This window comes from Accipiter gentilis, chromosome 29 (genome assembly GCF_929443795.1).
Source record: "Accipiter gentilis chromosome 29, bAccGen1.1, whole genome shotgun sequence".
Taxonomy (NCBI): domain Eukaryota; kingdom Metazoa; phylum Chordata; class Aves; order Accipitriformes; family Accipitridae; genus Astur; species Astur gentilis.
The window spans coordinates 419,630-442,376 of record NC_064908.1 but is presented as its reverse complement, the minus strand read 5'-3'; the positions used below and the strand labels follow the sequence as shown (position 1 = coordinate 442,376).

The following is a 22,747-nucleotide window of genomic DNA, read 5'->3' as shown; positions in this document are numbered from 1 at the left end:
GGTGAGGGTGACTCATCTTTTGCCATGAGCCAGCATTTCAAACAGTGAGACAAGTCTGAAACACCTTTTTAAAAAACAACAACAAAAAAATCAACACAAAACACTTCCATCAATCCTTGCTCCCTTGTTTTACTCTGTCCCTAAGAGCTGCAGCATGTTTTCCTCTACAGTAGATGCTTCATTAATTCCCTTGATCGAGAAGTTCACATAATTGCAACTTCTTCCACAGTGCTCATTAACCTCCACCTAATATAGAGACATAAGGGAGTTGGGGGTGTCAAAGTCCCAAATGCTAGTAAGCATTTACAGCATTACATCATTAACCTTGATTTTCACTAGTGTACTTGTGAAACAGTTGAGATTAATTGTAGGCTTGTGTATTTCCTAAATTTACTTCTTCACAGAGCCAGAAATACAGTCCAAACACTGCAAAACTCAGATTACATTTTACAGAAAAAGACTGGCTGTTTTATGCATTTCTAAGATCAGAAGAAAGCCATTCCCTGCAATGACTTCTCCCCAGGGCTTTGTCATCCTTGCTTCAAGGAAACAAGGATAACCCCTTATCTCAGCTCCTACTTTGTTTCAGCACAATACCACAATTTGTTTTTGATATCAGAATATTCTTTCCATTGCTCCACCTAATAATAACATTTAGCTAATTTATCTCCCCAAGTCACATTTCACATGTAAAGTGCAAATATTTCATTATCAGATGGGTTCACTGCAAAATAAGTCAACTTTCCACATTCATCAAAAGCATGACTCCATACAAAAGTTATTTACTGAAAATTGATTTTTGTGAGAGCCCAAATACCCATAAGATAAAGCACTAAGCTTAATAGTAGACATAATGAACACAATGCTTTTCTGGATTCAGCCTGCAAGAGGTACTAGAACCAACAGAATATTCTTCAGAAAGGCACTCTTCCTCAGTACAGGAAGTTTCTTCAATAGAGGTCTACCATGTTTCATGATTGTAAGAACAATTAGCTGTATAACTTGAGACAGTTTTAAGGACTGCTTGATTGTCTTTATTACCACCCTTCCTCAGCACTTCTACAATCTATTTGATGTACAGTAACAAGGTCACCCTGCTCCTTAGTCATATATCCGCACCAGTGAATGCACTTTAAAAGTTCTGCCTGATCTCATTTATTTAAAACTGAGAGATAGTTCTGTAATTGCATTTGTTTTGTTTGTTTTTTAAATGTCTGATTCAGCATCTGCACCATAAGCAGAAGTTACTACAGGAAGCAGAGCCTTTAATTGGAGAAGCTGCATAACCATGTTGAAATAAATCTTAATCTAAAAAAACGTATACAGATTGGAAGTTAACATACTTCATTAAACCTTTCACAGTTCTTGAAGATCAACCGGACATCTGCCACAAAATCCTCAGGAGTCTGGTAGTGTTGAGAATGCTTCTTCTGCAGTTTCTTTTTCACCGTAGATAAATCCATTGGTTTCTTTATAATTTTATAGTAGTTTGGTATCTGTAAAAAACCAGTGATTTATTACTACAATGACTGCATAGTTCACAGCAGCAGTTGAATTTCTTCACTTATCAAAGTATCAATCAGCTAATCTCATCACGCATTGTATCCATGTTCAGCAAGCGAGAACAACTTCCTTTCCTCAAATTGTTGAAGAAGTTCTTTCTAACCTTCAGTGTCTATCATAGCACGGTAATGCTTTTTGTTATAGTTACTACTTTTACATTTAAAAAATGGTCACACCACACACACCCCCAAAAAAACAAAACACCCACAAAACTCTCCTAAAGCATCTTGAATTTCATGGGTATCCTGAAACATCCTCTTCCAATTCAACAACTGCTAATTGAAAGTATTTTTAAATACCTGGGTTTGAGACCGGGTGTAGAGTCCCTGCATGGAGAAGCTACAGAATCAGCTTCTGTCTCTCTTAGAATCATGAAATACTGGATGACTGCCAGAAATTTTAGATTGATCAAGGGCAACAAGCTTCAAGTAAAAGCAGTCAGTTCCTTCCTGAACTCTAGACTTTTAGAGATGTTATGCCAAAAATAAATCACAAACTATTTTTCAGGAGACTCACCGAAGCTGGGACAGGCTCTTGAAATTCAATGCTCAGCTCATGACAATACAGGTAAAGCAGCAGACGTTCACATTTCTTACAAAGAAATAAACAGCTTCACATTAATATCTTTAATTTATCCTCAGCCCAGAAGTTCATATCTCCCTATTTTAAACAGGTTTATACTTTAGCAGCTTAGTACTAGAAAATTTAAATACAATCCCCACAAGCTTAATTATAAAATGTCGAGTTCTTAGGAGGGCATTGTTAAGAGGGTAGAACACCACCTTACTGTTCACATAGCAGAAATATACTCCCTTTTTGCTTCCTTCTTCCTAAACAAAAGAGTAGGGCTAAAGTCAAACATGAAAAGACACACTAATGTACAGTCAAATTAAAAAAAAAAAAAAAAGAGAGACCAACTACAGCCACTTTTGTCCAACCATAACTGCATGCGACAGGAAAGGACTGAGTTGCAGACTTTTATCCTTTTCCCCACAAGACAAAATTAAACAATTTGAAACCAAAGCCAGTGTTTTTATGAATTCCCTCTTAAAATATTTTTCTTTCTTTGCTTGCAATTCCTTTGGAGGAATTTGATTTGATAACTCTAACTCTTTATGCACAGGCTGATTGATAAAGCTAAAAATAAATTCTGACTGTCAAGGTCATTACACCTTCCACAAGAATGTACCTAAATACTTCTAGCACCTCTCACAGCATAAGCTTAACATATGAAACTTTTGGTAACTATTTTATGAAGGTTATATCAATGTTAAATGCAAAGAACTTCTAATTAAGAACACTGAAGAGATTAATGCATGTTAAAGGATGCATTTAAATACAGAATATGTGTTTACATGCAAATTTTAGTTACTGGATGAATGGAACACTCCCACATGGTCACCAACACTTATATATGTGGTCACAGCAAGAAAAATCTCATTACTCATTTCTGGGTTTTTTTTGGAACAGCCACAACTATATTTAGTTTGCTGCAGCCACAGCAAAAACATCTTCAAGAAACAGTGGGGGATTGCTAGTGTGAGAAAGCACTTTTTTCTAGGAACAGATTCCTACAGATCTGAGACATACCCTTTGGTCCACAGGACTCAGGCCTTGTGCTGTTTTCCCCTTCTTGCTGTGTTGTGAATTGTCACAATCATATTCTACTTCTGGTTTGCTCAGGTCTCTGCAGAATGTACATATCCACTCTCCACTAAACAGAAATGAACACAATTATTCCAGATCTCCTGGGACAAAGTATCATCAGTGATGACTACAAAGATTTTTTCATTAGCTGTTAAACATTTCACATTGTACTGCAGTAAAGACTTGGATATCCAAAGATAAGGAATAACTTAAAGCTCAAGAGAATTCTGCCAGTCAAGGCCATTTTTCCTGCCCTCATATTCCTCTCCCAAGTATGTTCTAATACTTTAAAATACCTTTCTCACCTAGGACTTTAAAGTGCACTTTACATAACAGAATCACACTTTGAGACACCATGTGTTTATCAGATAAACATTGACCAGTTACACACAAAACAATTCAGGCAGGCCTTTGAAATGTCAGATTTTTTTTTACTGTCAAGAAATCATCCAGAACTAGCTGATGTTCAGGATGAAACACCAGTTTTGGTACTGTGTTGCAATCTACCATACGAGTAAGACCACCGAGCTCTTCTCAGGAACCACTATACTGTTTCTGGTACCTTGGAAAGCTGAGGAGTGTTGGTACATGACAAGTCAGGTGAAACACCTTCGGGCACTTTTCACAACATAACAGATCCCCTCCATTTTGGCATACAGCACACCAGTCTTCATTTGGATCATCATCTTTGTTATTGCCTTCTCCTCCAATTCTAGCTGATCGGTGCATTAGACTCCGCACCGGGGATTTTCCATTTACAAGGCTATGTCCAGACTGTTTGCAACTTTCACTTAAATCTGCTGGTTCAGTTTTTACATGATTTTCAAGACTTCCTAATGCTTCTAATTCACTTTCCAGATGCAAGTTAGTGGATAGTGGTGGTGTCAAGCTGCTCTCAGGACTGCTAAGCTGAAATGAAAGTAGCACATGAAAATCAGAGAGAGTCAATTTTACAAGGGCATCTTTCTTCATATGTTGGAAGTCAAAAGCCATCCACCATTTAAAGGTACTATACTCACTTCCCAAAATGTGTGGCAAATCATTATGAAGACCTGAGTAGCATACAGTATTGAAAACTACTTTTTCACAAGTCCATCCTTTTAAGAACAGACTCATTTCTACTGATATATAACACGATAAACAAGCTTTCAAGCCAAACACAATGAAAAATTGTTAAAAATATACCTTCACTGTCATTAGGAAAAATCCTCAAATCCATCACCCGGCTCCCAGTACACAATCCTATTAAATCAAGCATAGCTGGGAAACGCTGAAAAATGCTCACTTACATAAATATTTTATTTATGCTCTGGTATAAGAACTTTTGACTGGTTGGAAGATTTCTCAATGTAATTACATACGTATGAGCGTTCAGGAACTAGTAACAAAGGGTAACTTACAGCTTTTATTAGTTAGGGATTAAAAGCAGCAAACTCTACACTGCTGGTGGTATTTGATTTTAATAGCTAAATATAAAATTTACACAACAGACTGCGCTGTGTCTGGCAGACTATAGTATTAAAGGGTACAATAAAGTCCTCAACAGGGACCAAACTGGGATTAAGTTCCGTTTTCCATCGGACTACTGTCAACGTGCAACTACCTGTCACAATACATAAAACTGACAAGAACTGGGTGTGTTTTGCATCCACATCATCACTAGGTCAAGTCCTATCCAAATCAGAAGGGGAAATATCTGCCATAATTTAATGTTTATTTGTTCAACATAAGCCAGCAAGCTACTGTCCAAGTCCCACTGCCACCTTATCGGTACCTATGTCACAAACCCCCAGTAACTGGCAGTCTTAGCAGTACTACAAAAAGAGACAGCTCAACACTCAAGCTGGCCCACACTTAACATTCACACATACTGCCAGGGAGCAAAATATCTCTTGGTCTTCAGGGCTGTTAACAGAATATGAGGCTTAGAGGTAAAATTGCTTCATTATTTCCAAATTCTTAAGCATGCTGCTAAGAAAGCCATAACATACTGTTGCACAAACTAACTTTACCATGCAAGCACTCCTTCTGCCATCCTCTGTTTTTTCCTGTTTTACTGTTCCTGAGAAACTGCATATTTCTTCCTCTGTCCCTGGCTCTTGTTTGACTTTCACTTGGTCAGACTTGAAGTTAACACTAGTTTTCTCAGCAGTTCTGCCCGAGGAGCCACAGCTAGAAAGATACCAGCATAAATAAGAGGAAAACTCATCAGAGCAAAAGACATTTAAGTGACCGTTTCCTGAACAATTTCAAAGGCAAAGCATGTCAGAACATTTACAAGATAGCTCAAGTTTACAAGACAGCAGAGAATCATAGTGAAAGAAAGGAAAAAAATAAAATAATCAATCTTCTTCATGTAAGCATTTTTCTATTACTGGGTCACAGTTATATCAAAGCCCTATTGACCCATTGCCAATTCATTTTTTTAATTCTTCGTGTCTGATTTTTCAGCCTGGCAGTGTTAATGTAACATACTCACCTTCCTCTGCTACCTGTGCTGGAGGTACTAGGTGGCCTCACAGGAGTGTGGGAGTTAGATAAACCTGCAAAGAAGCAGCATAGAAGTTGACTTGGTACAAATTTACATTCTGCAGTAAAATAAATGACTAGAGTTGAGTAATGCCAGAAGTGCTGCTAGAATATCCCAATTTAATAATTCACACAAGTCAGCTGCCCTCTCAGTCGTTTGGTCAGAGCAAAGGTCTAGCACACCACATTAAATAAAAAAAACAGACAACACACTGTTGTTAGAGGCCTGATAATTATTTCACCTAATCCAAAGAGTGCTATACCCTCAGCCCATTAAGTTCTCAAATTTTATCCACTGACATCCACCAATGAAATCAAGAAAATCTGTACGTTTTGCATGCAGGTTTTGAGAAATATAGTTAAGTTCCACTGCTGCAACCGTTCATGCACAGAATCTTACAATAATCTTGCAGAGAGAAGACTAAGAGAAACAGGTATCAAATGACCGAAATCAGCTCCTTACTAATAGAAATGGACATTTTCAATGTTTAAATAACTCAGCATTAGGTATTGGTGACTTAATTTGTTCACATGCACAACGAAAGCTCTATCATCAATTGGCTATACTTAGAATGACCTTGCTCAAATGATTCTGTCACTAACAGAATGGTCTAGCCAGTCATCATTTGGGGGCAATAACTGAACCACGTCCTCTGATGCACAAAAAAAAGAAAAAAAGGATTGTGGTAACATAGGACAAAAATATAGTCTATACATGTATCTGGAATACTGCATTCGTGTGCTAGCACTTTGTTACTATAAAGATATTTCTGAAGGAGAGTAAAATTTAAATTTCCAGAATTTCTTTCTCAGCAAAATAAATTTTAAACTAACAAAATATCGCTTCCCTTTTGGCAGGAAATGGTAGGTAATCATTTTCAACTTAAATACCAGAAATACCCATCACATTTACCTGATGACCCTGGAGATAGAGCTGAAGGTCCTGGGGAGGGATTCATGGTACTTGTAGGTTGTGGGGGTAGGTGGCTGCCTGAAATGTATCTGCTTAGTAGGTTATCTAAATTACTTGAACCAGCATCTTCAAGCTAAGAAGCAAAAACAAAAGTCTGAATCAGAGATGTCTAATTAAAGTTTCTTAATAGTTCCTCATCTTTAAACTATGGCCAGTTATCTTTACCAGAGTTGTTCACTATCCCTTCAAGGATTCAGAACATCAGCAAACATTTTTGTCAGGTCATAGAGATCAGTCTTTCAGAAGAGAAACCCACAGTCAGAAACCTAAAGTCAGATTTTTTCAAAAGCTCCTAAATATCTGAGTTCTTCCAGTATGGTCATAGGCTGCACTTACTCTAGGTGATTCCAGACTTTCAGCTTTCCAGATGTTCAGTGTGTTAGTCATACAAATGTTGTTAGTCATATGAACTACCAGATTACTAATGTTACAAGAGTTATTTCACAATTAAGATATTAAGGGAAACCACGAACTTGTTTTTCCTTAGCATGATGTGAAGTCTCCCTCCCTCCCATTCACTTTTTACACAGATTTTAGTATCTATTAAAAACAAGGAAACAGGTACCCTATTACTTTAACTGCTTAAAGCTATTAACCGCAAGACTGCATAACTGCAAATAATGTATTGAAACACACTGTATTCAAAGTGGGTTTTTATGACTGTGCAAGCAACTTGAAAGTCCTACCCAACTCTTTCATCAACTAAAATCCCTAACAGCTATTACATGAAGAGGTATAAAAAAAAAGAGTATCTTAACAGAATTCTGCATTTTCAGTGCACCTAGAAGTTGCATGTTTATATTTTAGACTATCCCACTAACAACTATTTCTAACTTGGTATATCATGAACTTTAGACACGTACAGCTAAACCAGTCATAACTAGTTATGCTTGTGTTTTGTTCTAATGACTAAACAAAGCTTCAGCACTGTAGATCAATCACATTGAGATGTGATCCTTTCCCCCTCCCCACTAGTCTTACATTAGCAAACTACCTGCAGCCTCATGAGAAAACTGAATGTACAACCCTTGAACATGACTCTCTATAGATTAAGAGTTAAAAAGTAGCTACTGATATTACAGCAGACCATCTGCTTGGATGAAATTTAGGTTTTGTTTTTAAGGTGACTGTTTCCTGTACCATGACCAAGTCTCCTGTGCTTCACATGGGCATTTCAACATAAATATTCTGTTCTCAAGATGAAGTCATGATCCTCCCCTCCGTGGCTTCTCAAATACTCTTGCAGAAAACATATTACTTTTACTTCCTTTGCGCCACTCATACATTAGATTATGCTTCTGACCTCTCCAAATGAGCTTGATTTCCTCAAAATCTACCCAGCTTGTGTGCAGTACTATCTACTGCCTCTCTGGGCAAAAAATACAGGGCACACACTGCAGTTCCAAGTCCGTGAGTACAAACAGCATGCAGATGAAGTGAACACTACAGAAGCAGAAACAGTCACACTCTGTGCAAGCAAGAATTTCCAGGCAGACACCACCACAGCTCAAGACTAATCACAGTGGCCAGCTTAAATGTTCTGCAGCATCTTCCAGGATCCAATGCCTAATGTAAATGCTGGCCTCTTATATACAAGGAAATGATTACAGCCACACTACTGGGGTACAGAGGAAACGTGAGGAGAGAGAAAAGCAGGGCAGTGGGACACCTTTTCTCTGTACTTCTTGCATTTAATTGTTATGTTTAGGAACATCACAGAGAAGCGCCAGGCAACTTTAACTCTGAATAAATTACCATTCAGGGCGTTCGACGTACATAACTATTCAACTATTATAGTGGTATCTACTCATGTGATAATCTTGTGGAAGAAAGGAAGTGAACACAGTACTTGGGATTAACTAATCTAAGTATGAATTTTACTATAGGACAGCCATTAAATACTCATTAATCTAAAGGTTAACACAGGTCAAGCAGGTCAGCCCTATATAGTGAAAACAGTTGCATGCCCAAGCCAAAGGCTGAAGATTTAAATTCTTCAACTTTAAGTGATAACTAACTATACCATTCCACAGACAAGTACTGGTATCCAAATAAAAAAAGATACAGAAAGGAAAGCAAATCATTAGTTCACCCACAGTGTAAGTGCCTGATCTTCTCCACTGACCTGGATGGGCGGAATATCTGGCAGGGAAGGTAAATTCTCTGGGTTTGTTACAGAAGGAATGAGTTCGATTGCTGTAACAGATGGACTTGTTGGACCACGGTTTGCACTCGCCATTGTTGCTGTAGTAGGACTAGTTGGATTAATAGTGGTGTTGTGCACAGAAACAACTGGAAAAGGCCCCGCGTGCCCAGGGTTAGAATGCTGTAGGAAAAGAAGAGAGACCATGACTGCATTACGGACAAATCAGACAGCCACTGCATGTAAAATTGCAACATGTGCATTATATGATAGTCCTCAACAACAAAAAAAAAAAAGGGGGGGGGGGGGGGAGGACGACAACAACATATAAACTCACATTTGTATCAACATAACCTGATAGCACTGAATGCAAAGCAACTGCTATGTTTAATTACTTGGAAAGAAAAAACACTTTATGTGGCTAGATATTTAAATATAGAGCACATCTTCCACCAAATTATTTTCCTATCTAGTTATATTTTTCTTAAAGCAATTACTTCTTCCAAAGACAACTTTAGAGTCCATGTCTGTCTACAATTTTTTTTTAATTTATTTATTTATTTATTTTTAGAAAAGAGTAACTGTTTCAAGTATTATAAAGTCATTTTTGGCTTTCCAGTCACATTAACATTCATTGTCAAGAATTTTTATTCTTAATGGTATGCAGAGCTCTGCATCATGCTTCAAGTTTGAATTTAAAAACACTTCAGAATTTGGTTTCATTAAAACCCCTCAACTACATCACTTTGAACTTCACTATTCTCGACTATTCTCTAAAAAACCCAAAAGCTGAATGTCAGTGAAAAATTAAAAAGGAAATGTTTTGTTTCCTAGAACTAAAATGCAATACAAACATTACAATTAATTTTCATTCTTAAGGTTTGAATTTTCTTATGTTCAGCAAAAATGTCACAGTACTGTATGCAACATGAAAAAGCATATAAATGTGTGTAGCTGTGAGTTATAAGTGTTACAGAGACACATTTACAGCTGGAGGTATCATCTATTGTAATGAAACTTTGGCACAATGGCACAAATGAAGCGTGTACACAGGATATACTTGTCTTTGAAGGTGAGGTTGCATCATGGAGTATTGTGGTCCATTGTGGCGTGGTATTCCTGGTATACGAGCAGCATTCTGAGCCATTCTCATCTGATGTGCTTGGAAAGCCCCACAGTTCATGTTACCCCTCTGCATGGTCTGCATGCTGATCAACCTGGGAGGCTGCAAGGGTTTTTGTTTTTTAAAATTTTTGCTTTTAACATGGAAAAAAGAAGCCAATCTCTTTCCACAGTAGTAGGTTTACTAGTTACATAACATCAAGAAAAGCCAATAGCTGTCACATTTAAAGTATGTCAAATTTCAAAAGATTTTCACGTTTACAAACTGCTTTTTAAGTTTATATTTGATAGGGCAATTTTAAGTTTTGGTGTTATGGTAAAAGGTGAAATAAGAACATATAAGAGACTTACCTGCTGCTGTAAGATTTGTGGACTCGTCTGCCTGGGAACTGACCCAGCTGGCTGTCCCATCCTCATCTGCTGCAGTTGCTGATGCTTTTGTGCATACACTTGCTGCTGCATATGCTGAAGTCGAAGCTGTGCTAGATTGATTTGTCCTGGAGCTTTGTTGATGTGGTTTGTTCCTGGAGGAGCTTGACCAACCACCACGTTAGGAGTGTAACTAGGAGTTGGTTTATTTTCAATGACAAGGTTACCTAAATAAAACAAAAAAAGAACTAGTAAACAGTTATATCTCCAACATCATCCAAAGGTTGATAAACGCAGAATATTCAGATGTTTCTAATTCAGTTTCCTCAGGGGTAGTAACAAAGCAATTTAAGTTGGAAATTTTCTTTTTAGGTCTCCATAACCACACACGAGAGAAGCAGTAAGAATACTCACACTACAAGAAGAAATTGCAAAACTAAAAACATGACCTGTGAGGAAAGAGTGAAAGAACTGAAACTACACAGCCTAAAAGACAAGACAGAGATGACTGTTCTCTGTGTTCACAACAAACAGACAAGATGAGAAACAAAATAGGAAAAAAGCATGTTGAGCATAAAGTTTCTATACCTAAGGAAGCAAAGCCCAGGAAAAGATATTTGGGGGACAGTGGAGAGTATCCCATCACTGAATGACTAAGAACAGGTTATACAACCATGACACAAAACACTGCTACAGGTGAGTCCCGCCTTGATACAATGCAATGGACCACATTGCCTCTATAGCTATCTCCAGTCCTATTATTAAAGGGAAAAGACAGAATGCTGATTTTTTTTCTTTGAACATGTACTCATTGGAATCTGCATGTCACTTCTTATTGAGGCTGACAGTTTCTGTTCCGTTTCCTATATAGCTTTCCCCACCTGACCTGGGTCCCTGTCAAACAAACTTTGAAGCTCTGCCCTGGAAAGCCTTGCTTTTTCCTTCTTGACTAATCTCCAAGAGAAACAGCGCTCAAAAATTGCTTGAGGAACTGTCCATGAAGGAATAGTGTCAATTTTAAACCATTACTTACACAATTAAAAGTTTGTTTATTTTGCACATAAAACCTCCTTGACTAAAGACAGGAACACCAAAACATAGCTAGGAGACTTATCGAGCAAGAAGCAAGTACATACAAAAGCATCAGGAAGAGCTGATATTTTTATCAGATTTTCTAATAGATTTTTATCCAACAGAAAAGTTGACAAGCAGGTGCTAGCAGATACCTCTGTCTCACTGTGCTCTCCCCACTAGCTCACCTCCCCTCCTCTCTCATTTAAAACTTGTTCTTTGAAAAGCTTAAGTGATTAGGGGATTAATTTGGAAGAAAAACTGTGACACTACACTGCTGCAGGATAAGGCAATAATAAAGAGGCTAAGATATTAAACACCTTACGTCCTTAAAAGAGCACACATTATTACTGCATCTGACAACAGCAGCAATGTGCAGTAATCGTAACTGCAAATGTCCCAATGATCCCAGCTGTCACTAAGCGGTCATGCAGTACATGAGCACTCAAAGCTCCTATCTCACAAAGACTATTACAAACTCCCATGGCAGCTAATGCTTTAGGGCAAAGAAAGAATAAATAGCTGCGCTCATAAGAACCATGTAAGATATAAAAGCTTACAGCTATGGTGCCATAACCTACCGTGTGGCAGTTGCAAGCAACACACACACAGGAACAGCAGTGTATCTCCCATTATGAGGCTCTGTTTTTCTTTACCTTTATAAATGTGTTGGACATCTTGGAATACAAAACTACTTAAACACTACTTCTTAATTCACTTGCCTCTCCAGCAATCACATGGACTGGCTTGGTACTTAGCCATGAACTTAGCTCATATCAAGTCCTCCTAATTATGCTTGTTCATGCAACTTGCAACACATTAAGACATCTAGTATTACTCCATACGCAGCTAAATACGACGTTCAGATAAGCAAAACTGATTCTATTTACTTGCCAAAAAAGCTTAACCCAGAAACTGAAGCACCCATTTAGCACTAGTGTGTTATACTATAACCATCAGAACCACTTTAAGAGGGGGGGAAAAAAAGGGCCATTCCTAGAACCATTCCCATTGGAAACCAAAACCTGAGGAGAAAGCTTTGCTAACAGAAAGAACAGAGCAGATAAGGAGGGTAATCAGGTCTAGATGGGTTATGTCAATAGAGTTTTGTTCTTCTGCATTAAGAGATGTGTTGCACTCCAATTCACTCATGTTGGATGAACACCCCCAATTCAGTCTAGTTTTTCAAGCAACACAGAATAAACAAACACAATTTTCTCACCTAAATTGACGACGTTCTTTGCCCAGAATGTAGGGTCACAATGGAAGCGTATTGCTCCATTGGCAGCTGGGACAGGATCACAACGTGCCTTTAAAATATGACGTAACTGGAATGTTATCTAATGGAAAACAAAAACAAGACTGTTGATGACAACAAAATAAAGAATGAGAAAGTTAAGAAGCGTGCATTTGCCCAACAAGTTTAGACTGCCAGATCACCAACGAGAACTGTCAATAGCAAGTTTGCTTAGTAGCTTGGGAAGTACTCAATTCACCACTGGAAAATCATCCACTGTACAACTAATTTTTTACTCAACTCAGAGGACTACAGAGAAGTACTGTTATACAATAATACAACTTCTGCAATGACTCAAGTGAAACAAATGAGGTACCTTTACAGAGCTTGACCCCATTCCTTCTACAATAATACTGTTAAGTCCTTAATTTACAAATGAAGTGGTGTAAAAGTTAGAAAATTTATCCCATTATTACAGAATGGTTTGTTTTGTTTTTTTAAATGAAGCATGAACAACTCACTGTCTCTTCCTTGGGTATAATCTAGTGAAGCTACACGATACTTAGAAAATTCTTTTGACTAAACATTCTCTGCACTGTACAGACAAGTTAGAGGATGCTTCCTTACCAGCCGTTTACTGTATAGCAAAGCAGTACTGCTGCCACTTGCAATAGCCCAATTAGTAAAGTTCATCACATGCTTCACTTGTCGCGAAAGACCAGTGATGTCATTTTGTTGTTGTATTAACTTCATCTGTCTCTCCTTTGTTACATTCTACAAAGAAACAAAAACTTTATTACAATGGGGGCTTCAGATTTATCAGGGAAAATGTAAACCACTATCACAGTGCTTACAGAAAAAAGAAATAAAGCAAAGCAGCTTATAATAATGCTCATATTCAGAGTGGCTAGAACCATCAAGTAATAATTCTCTATTGTTCCACTCTACCATTCTTCCTTGAAGTACCAAAGTGCAGGGAAAGTAGTGGGTTCAGAGAAGAGCCTCTGCTTCATTCCAGGAAAATATCAGCTACTAAACCAAGACCAGTTCTCTTCCTCATGTTGCCAGAGGCATAGCAGCCTGACAAAGAACTGGGGGAGTGACCCAGACTGGGGCCCAACAAAACTGCCAGCTCCAAACTGTTTTCAAACATGGAATGTGAGTTCTCAATAGGGGACTGGAAAGAGTGAACAACACTATTATTCTTTTTTCTTAACTGTACCTCAAGGTGCTGTAAAAGAGACTTTCCCTTTTTATTGATTTCATTGATGAGGGTGAATATAGCCACTTTGATTTCCTGTTCTACTCGTTTGTTAGTTTCATTTACTTCTTTTATCCTAAAAAAAGAGAAATGTATTGTCAGGCAGTCACTTTATACTATGCCACCATATACTAAACAACCCACGCATCTTCCCACCCTTGAAGAGTGAAGGTGCAATTTCTGTATTGAAGTAGTTCTGGTAAGTGCAAAATTTATAGCTTGTTTTATTTCTAACAGAGAAATCATAATTAATCAACTTTTTCAAAGAAGCCATCTAGAATTTCAGTTTTGGAAAAAAAATTAAACAGTCTGAGATCAAGATAATATCTCAGTTAACAACTTGTGTTTTACTTAAAGTAATATGAAACAGTCCTTGTGGTTTATACAGTTTATTTTTATGTTTACACAAACACACATAGAGACATACCCAGCCAAGACCACATGTGTGTGTATGTACACATAGATATTTATCTCCATATCATGTCTCTTTCACTATGAAGAGTTTACATATGATGCCTTAAACTTTTATGCTATTATATATTAACCAGAAAGGAAGTCAAGCCTGAATTTCAGATGGACCCCTCCACCTCCTCCGGAAAATCTTGTAACAAAAGGTTATTACATACCTGTAATCAATACACAATAAGGATATAAACATTTCACTAATGATTTGCCTGCCACTAGTCTACATTATTCTTTTGTGCTTCAGTACTACTGCCTTTCAGTTTTATATACCTCACACCTCTTCATCATTTCCATCATTGTCATTCTTCCTCAGTTTTAGTGTCTTCGTTGTCTCAACTTCTTCAGACTCAAGCAAATCATCTTGAGCTCTGTCCACAGAATTTGAAATGCAGCATTTCTTAAACTCCACTGTAAATTCTGGATTTATTTGATCCTATGCTGCCTTAATCTAATGACAACATAGTGTTGTTGCAGGATTCTTTACTTTGCTTGTAGGAGTCAGAGCACAATACCTTGCCATGAGCCAGTCTGAGTGCAAAGACTTAAACTGTCCTTTTTTTAAAGGGCTTCTTTGCTACTGGATCAAGCATCTGAACTTGTGATGTCATTCATCCTGATATGATCACAAGACCAATGCTCATTTTTCTGACAATGATCTTCATTGTTGGTGTCATACACCCTTTAAGGTATCTTAGACTCACGTGCTTTTTCGTGACAGAACCACCTGGTCTTCTACTCCAAAAAACATTCAACCAACCCTTCATTAAGTCAGTAGGCACCCGTCCTTGGCTTTGGCACCTAACAATTATTCCAGTAGGCAGCTATTCCTTCAACACTGTTTTACGCTTCATGATCACATATGATGGCAATTTCATACCATCTGCTGACAGTGACATGATTATTGTAATATACTTTTTTTTCCCATTCTCTGAAGCTTTTATGATAACAGATTTTGTGCCCTACTTCAACAAAGTAACTGAATGACATGTCAAAGCAAACTAGTGTCCTAGTGTCCCACTTGCACTACCCATTTGGCTCAGCAGATCATCATGATCTTAACCCAATCACATGCTGCAGAAATTCACTGACTTTTCAGTGAAGACAGAAACTCTTAGGCAAAAAACCATCACAATATGTTACTCATACATGCACCACCCATTATTGGCCTTTAATTCTTACCAGAGACTGTTTTATGACATTTCTTGAGCTTTCGGTGTGAGAGACTGAAAGAGTTAATGTCTCAAATATTGTGGTGGGGCAAGTTCTGCTTAACAACGAAATCTGCACAACAAGGAACTGCATAGCAAGGAACCACAGGTGAAAAGAAGCCCATCAGCACCGGGAGGTCTTGCTGGAGGGTGCATAGCTCCAGTGTTCTGATAATGCTGTTCTAATATGCTGAGCAGGCCAATTCACCATGCCATTTTGAGAGGATGTTCTGATACGCTAAGCAGGACAGCTCACCATGCTGTTCTGATACACTGTTCTGATATGCTGAGCAGGACAGCTCACCATGCATGAAGAGATCACATCTGCAGGGAAGGGGAAGTTATCCCCCAAACAACTCCCAAGTCCCAAAGGCTCACTAACTGCTCATGACACCTAATTTGCCTAATAAGTTGAGTGTCTGCCCAAAGGAGGGGCAAGGATGATAAAAGGACACAAATGAAGCCCCAGGTACATGCGTCCACCGGGACTGGACCCCTCAGTGGACTGGACCCCTTGGCTGACTGAACCAACACTGGACCCAGGACTGGTGAAATCTTTCTCTTCCCCTTTTTCTCTCTCTGTCTTGTTTCTCTCTTTCATTTTTCATAATCCCTACACCTCATCCCTTTAAGACATAAACCATTGACCAAGTCTGAGACTAGGAGTGGATCCAGCTGCCCCTGGGCTCCTCTCTGTGGAGGAGTCTAGAAAGCAAGGGGGTCTGCTCTGAACCTCCTGACCCAACGGGAGTGATCATCTTCTCTGAACTGATGTATATGGTTACCACGGGTTGCACAGGTCACTGAGGTAGTTCCATGCTAATTCCTCTTGTGAGAAACCCCACTACCTACTGTTATGCCTCCCAAGTTTAGGTTGCTTCTGTCATAAATAAAATGTTTAACTGATCGTTTGGTGTCGTTTCACCTTAATTTACCCTGAGGGAATTCTGAATTCAACACAACTCCCTGGTCTATCCAGTGCGGGTCATGACATTCAGTTTAATTATTTCCCACTTAACTAGGTTTGTGTCATCTTCAAGCATGTAACAATTCTACAGCTGGTCCTCCTGCTTCACGATGGTGTTCTCTTTGAGGTTCCTTCAAAGAACTCCATGCCAAATGAGCACATAAAAATTTCCATTTTCATTGCTTCCATCTTCACACATTTGCCTGTGTCATGTCATATGTTCTCCTTCCCTTACAACTTTTTATTTTTTAATGTACATGGTACCACTGGGAGTTAAAAATCTGTACCAGAACTTCTCCTTATATATCTTTGGTAGACTTCCTTCTACTCTTGTACTTCCGATTTCCAGATGATCTGGCATGTTGCAAATGACTTAAAAGTTGCAGAAGGCTCACAAAACCACTGAGAATCACAGTGGAATTCCCTGACCTCCAGCACACCATAACACAACAAGTGGGTGAAAAGCCAGCAGCAATCACGTGCTCTCTCTGTTTCTATATTCAATGTTCTATATGACTTGGAATATAAGCTAACCCTGGAATTCTTAAGTGAAACTACCTAAGGAAAAGCTTGTCTTCCTTTCAGATAATTACTGTAAGTTTGTTTGCCTAATTAAAAATAATAAAAAATTCCATTCAATTTCAAAACAAGTTTGTTAGAGGCATTCATATGGAACAAAAATATTTCAAGAAAAATTTGTTTACCTCTACAGACAACATTCCTGTCACCTAGAGCTGAACTTAGCAGAAACCATAAGATGTGTTCGCCTTGCTTTTTTTATTCCTGTTCTTTTTTTCCCCTTTTTTTCCTCCTCCCTCCCCCAAGTGTAATAAATGTGTCACATCTTTGGTTCTACTCAAAGTTGCCACAAAAGACATCATTTTTGACATTTGTTTCTTGTAACGACTTCCAAAAGATGCACAGTACTGTACATAAGAAAACATTACAAAAAGTATTTAAGTCCAATACAACTAAGGATATAGAATCAACTAAAACGTAAGTATAATTCTAGTACCATCATTCATCTTACTGTGATTCATTAAAAAGGCAATGTAATAGTAACCGTTAATAATTTGGGGGTACTTACCTATTCTGAACTTGGGTTGCTGCAAAATTTACATAATTCTTCTTCTCAAGAAGTTTGGCCAACAGGTTCTCAATTGCACCCTTCTGGTTCTGAAAAGCTTCTTCCAGAAACTGATACCTTTTAAACATGCAAAAGAAGATATCAATTACCAAGGAGTAATGTGCTGAAACTAAGAGTCCCAAATTTAGATGTAAAGCTACAAGATTTTGAAAAAAACGTGACAAAACACACAGGAAAAAAATCAAAGTATACGTATGCTAATCAGTGTGCAAAATGTTTCAGTACTGATAAAATCCTTACTAAGCATCCAGAAGACTAAACTTCTATGGATCACTTATTAATTTCAACTACACAGGGAGACAATGCACTGCATCGTTTCACAAGCTATGGAAGCTATGGAACACCAGCTAAAGGAGATACCAGAAACTTCAGAGTTTGACAAATCATATTGTTAACATTAGATGAGGAAAATGCACTAATAGCTTAAACACACATTAGATGATGCAACCCCTGCCCCGTCCCAGAAAAACAGTTTTTCAGCTGAGATTATACTGCTCATATTTGACTGAATTAATCTGAAAGAAAATATTCCTATTAAAAAAATCTTTTTTTTTTCCCCTGTGTTTTTGGTACTTCCCAGTGAAGAACATGTCATTCCCTTCCAAGCCCTTCAACCAAACAGTTATTGTATCAAAAGCACCTCCCATTACTTCATCTGAAAACAGTGCAAGTAGCTACATCGAAGGAAAATAATGAAATTAGCTGTTTTCCTAACATACTATGCATCAGAAGATGAATTAATAATGCAACAGAAGCAAAACACCTATGTTGGAAATGGCAATGGGAATTAAGTAGCTTCAAGAGTTTTCATCTTTTCTGATTGACTGCTCAACTATCAAAAGATTCCCCTCAAAACCGAGGATTCCTATTAGTCACTTACCACTTCTTGTCTTGGCAGTAAGTAAACTTCATGCTCCTGAAATATAATTTGTTAACAACAGGGAAAACTTAGGTTCCCAGAACGTCTTCCCTTCTTCACTACACTAAATCCCAACATTCAAATTGGCAGAAAACTCTTACAATTGAAGTGAAACATTTTATAAGCTGCATTAGAAGTAACCTATACTATCTCCCAACCACAACTGAAAAAGAAAGTAGCATCATCTTTTGTCAAAAGGAGAACATTACAATCTAATCTAACAGGAAAAGACTGGATATATGAGCAAATTTACGGTAACACTGTGTCTTGATTCAAATTACTCATAATTACGATAACAGACTTCGGCAAAGAGAACACTATTCACAACAGAAATGACTCTGCTCCTGTTCATTCAGTTTGTACCAGCAACAGACAAGTTTCAGCTACAAGAGTTTAGATTCCTCAGCCTTAATGTTAGAACGTTGCTTTTTCTAAGTACAGTCTAAAGTTCTTGCAGACAGACAGCATCACAAAATTTTAGGTCCTATAATGCAAAAAGTAGCATTACAAAAGCCCAACGGCCACAAAATTTGTGATGTTTGGAGATCTGCAGATTTGCTAAAACTATTTTCATGAAGTTGAAAAACAGATTTCCACTTTAAGGAGAAAAAAACCTACATTTAACCTAGTACTGCTAAAATTTTGCTGTAGCTCCTGCTACAGCCAAATTTTTATTATTTTTTTTTTTTTTAAATACTGTATTGTACTTCTAGCTTCCAAAGCGTGTGGACTGAAAACTACCTAAACTAGAGGAATTGCACACCATTAGGCTGCTAAAAAGAATGTCAGCTGTCTACAGAATCACCAGCAATTCTTTCACTTGAAATCCTGAACCGAACAGTAGACCATATTGCTACTGAAATGGTAGGATTCATCCTCCTCTGGTGCAAACTATTAGGATTTCAGGTAAGAAGTAAACAGGAGATTAGAGTCAATTCTTGTTTCCACCTGGCATGATTTTCCTTCAATGATTTAGGGAACTTCATAAAAATCTCAGTTGTACTTCATGGCAGGTGAGGCAGTCGCCCTAATCATCTGTAACTGACATCTGCAGACAGAACAATTTTAAAAGAATATTCTGCAACAAAGCATGTTAATAGCAAAGTATTCCCTTCTCTTACTGGAAGAGAACAGGTAAGTAGAACAAGATACATCTGTTAATCAGTTAGCATCATGCGCAAAATAGATGCAAAGAAACCAACTAGAAAAAGTTAGCTAACATATCCTAGGAGACCACGCTTTCTGAACAAGTATGCCAGGATATTTATGATCAAGCCTATGAAAGAACAGAGCAAGAATATTCGAGGTTGTTAATATTTTAATAGTACTAATTTCAAAAGCAGAAGCTCTCCATTAGGCTGCTGTTGCAGTCTATGAAAGTAATCACTACTCTAGGGAAAAAAAAAACAACAAAACCCACAAACAAAACCCCACAACACTAAATTCAATATTGCAATATACTGCCAAGCACCTCTATAAAGAAGTTATTTGTAGCCTGACTAGGAAATGCAGTGCTGCAGTGGCTGATAAATTCATATTTATCCCCAGATTCTCTATTATAGCACTGCAAAATACTTTTTCAAACATTCAAACAACTATATGACAGAACTGCTAAAGAGCAGGAAGTTTTAATGTATTTTAAGAGGTTCCAACTTTTTTCTCACAGCTAAGAGAAATGCAAGCTCTGGAGATAAACCCCATCAGTTCTTTTTACTTGGAATGAGGCAACTTTCAACAACTAAAAACAATTTTTCTGTCTGTACTAGAAGAATACATTAATCTATGAGGCAAAATTTATAACTCCTTTTACAAAATTACCCTAAATTGAAAGACTGTTGCATAATAAAATATGCCCTTTCAAAAAATTACCTCATCCATGACTCAATATCACTTTTGCTTCTTTACAGCACCAGGTGTTCAGGGCTGTAACGATTTCTATTCAAGTCCTGAATAGAGTGACAGCACTGGTAAATGCCAGGCAAGTTAACACCTTAATCACACCAAATCACTTCAGACCATGTTGTTTTGAATCTGCTCTTAAAATACTGACAAAGCTCAACCAACGGATCACTTAAAGTTTTCAGTACTCCACACAGATTCTCCTTTGCAAGGGATCATTTCAGCCTGACAAAGAGTAAATACAACAGTATTTAACGACACAACTGTTTTACATCAATGCCATTTCATCCTCTGAGAAACTGCACCACAGGAATTAAGACATGGTAATATTTGTACCTGTGTTCTTTGTGTTCCAGTAACTGACAGTCTCTGCATGTCAGCCTGTCACATGTTTCACAGAAAAGTTTTAACTGCTCTTGTTTGTGGACAGGACAGAAAACAGGACGTTGACCAGATGCTCCCACGGCCTCTGTTTTTAAAAATAAACCATTTGTGCATTTTAAAATAAAATTTAGACAATCTGAAGAGCAAAGCAACTAACTTCCAAGCTAAGTAATAACTAAGAATTTGGACAAAGACAACTACAGACCTGTTGTTACCCTAAAGTTACTGTGAATACATTCTCATTGAAAAATTTACAGTGCCAGTGTTTTATAGTTGTTTTCGCTTTATTGTATTCAAAGAGAAGGAATTCCTCTCCTATCACAAAAACTCAAAAGACACTGGCACCTGTGAGAATGTAAAAACTGTACACAAACACTAGGATCGTGTACACATGTTTAAAGATTAAATTGCCTGTAATTTCACCTCTGACATACTGAAGGATGGATCAAACCTCACAAACTTAGATAGTGTCAAACACCCATAGGTTTTCTAAATTATCACTTCAGAACCTTTATAAACCTCATTCAGTCATATGCAACTGAAGTGGTAAATGCAAAGCAAACATTGCCCATGTTAAAAGCTACTTAAACCCCAGCTAAACTGCTTAACTTTTCCACTTAAGCAAATAACAGGTAATGTCAAAAAAATAGTTCTGAGTTTACAAAAAAGTGCTGCACAGTCTTCTAAAGATATTTTGAGCTTAGCACAGAGGAAAGCAGCCTTTGGAAGATACAGCAGGTAAGGTTTGAAACATTAATGTCTTCCTCAGTCTCCACCATTTCTGAAGCTTGTTATATCATGCAAGTTATTGTAAAGAAAGAGAGCTCATGAATCTACAGCTGACACTCATTAATAGAAATTTAAAGTCTCCAGTGCATATCTTAGATTCTAACACAAAAGCACAGAACAAGCTCATCTGAGAAAATAATGAATAGTCATTCACCACAATCAAGAAAGTTACTAAGGATCGCTGTATGTCAGGTCAAAGGAAGGCTATGTTCCCGCCATGTGCTAGCATACCAACTACACGTGAGCTTCCATCTTCATAAACACTAACCTAAATTTCTGATAGAAAGTTTACTTTATGGGAACCATCATTTTTTGGCACCTCTGCACTAAGATTACTGAAGGGGAAGCGAAGCTATAGTATCACCTTGACATTCACAACATAGCACACCTAATGAAAAACATTAGTAATTCTTTGTAGGGCCCTGTAATTCGATTTCACCTTAAGGGTATCTTGTCTACTATGATTAATACATTTAAACTTAAATAGGTAATATTTCTTATTAAACAATACTCATTAAGAAATACAGGGAAACCTCTCAAAAAATGAAGTTTATTTGATAGAGCAGGTGAAATAAGATCATTGTCTAAAAGAACTAAGCTCAACAGCAAACTTTTAAACTATTAATATGATTTTGACAAGAGTTGGCAGACAGCAAAGCAGTGTTACTCCTTTGAAATGGCACAATGAAACAACCATGAAGATCTTAATTTATTTTAAACGTAGAGAGTGAGCAAAATGTCAAGATATCTCTTCCTCAATATGATCAGCCTTCATATACATCCAGACTGTGTAGAACCTACAGGTCTTCTAATCAGGATTTTTATCCCATTTACAAATAAAATCTTCTAAGCTAAAATCCAGTTACCTTTTACTTGTTTTGAGACTGTTTTCCACATTACTTCAGTAGGTTACAAACGACATATGGTCAAATGATAGTTTAAGAATTAACTTCTAATAAAGCTGCACGCCTAAAACTGTACGCACACTTTGCACATTCGATTTTGCTAACTGAGATATTAAACCTAAAATAAATTCAAATTCCACATTTACTCA

The 22,747-nt window shown here is 37.5% G+C and overlaps 1 protein-coding gene across 1 annotated transcript in view; it reads right to left on the bottom strand.

The window, feature by feature from the left end:
• The window catches only part of TRIM33 (tripartite motif containing 33), a 40,424-nt gene that overhangs the window by 5,669 nt on the left and 12,008 nt on the right, over nucleotides 1–22,747 (bottom strand). Inside the window, exons 4-18 of the mRNA XM_049832111.1 lie at nucleotides 20,857–20,989; nucleotides 17,643–17,759; nucleotides 13,877–13,991; nucleotides 13,282–13,428; nucleotides 12,640–12,757; nucleotides 10,329–10,573; nucleotides 9,916–10,080; nucleotides 8,838–9,038; nucleotides 6,653–6,785; nucleotides 5,690–5,753; nucleotides 5,223–5,382; nucleotides 3,773–4,119; nucleotides 3,154–3,277; nucleotides 2,080–2,154; nucleotides 1,344–1,496 (exon numbers count right to left, since the gene is read on the bottom strand). Of these exons, the coding sequence (XP_049688068.1) occupies nucleotides 1,344–1,496; nucleotides 2,080–2,154; nucleotides 3,154–3,277; nucleotides 3,773–4,119; nucleotides 5,223–5,382; nucleotides 5,690–5,753; nucleotides 6,653–6,785; nucleotides 8,838–9,038; nucleotides 9,916–10,080; nucleotides 10,329–10,573; nucleotides 12,640–12,757; nucleotides 13,282–13,428; nucleotides 13,877–13,991; nucleotides 17,643–17,759; nucleotides 20,857–20,989 (2,297 nt within the window). The remainder of the gene's footprint in view (nucleotides 1–1,343; nucleotides 1,497–2,079; nucleotides 2,155–3,153; nucleotides 3,278–3,772; nucleotides 4,120–5,222; nucleotides 5,383–5,689; nucleotides 5,754–6,652; nucleotides 6,786–8,837; nucleotides 9,039–9,915; nucleotides 10,081–10,328; nucleotides 10,574–12,639; nucleotides 12,758–13,281; nucleotides 13,429–13,876; nucleotides 13,992–17,642; nucleotides 17,760–20,856; nucleotides 20,990–22,747) is intronic.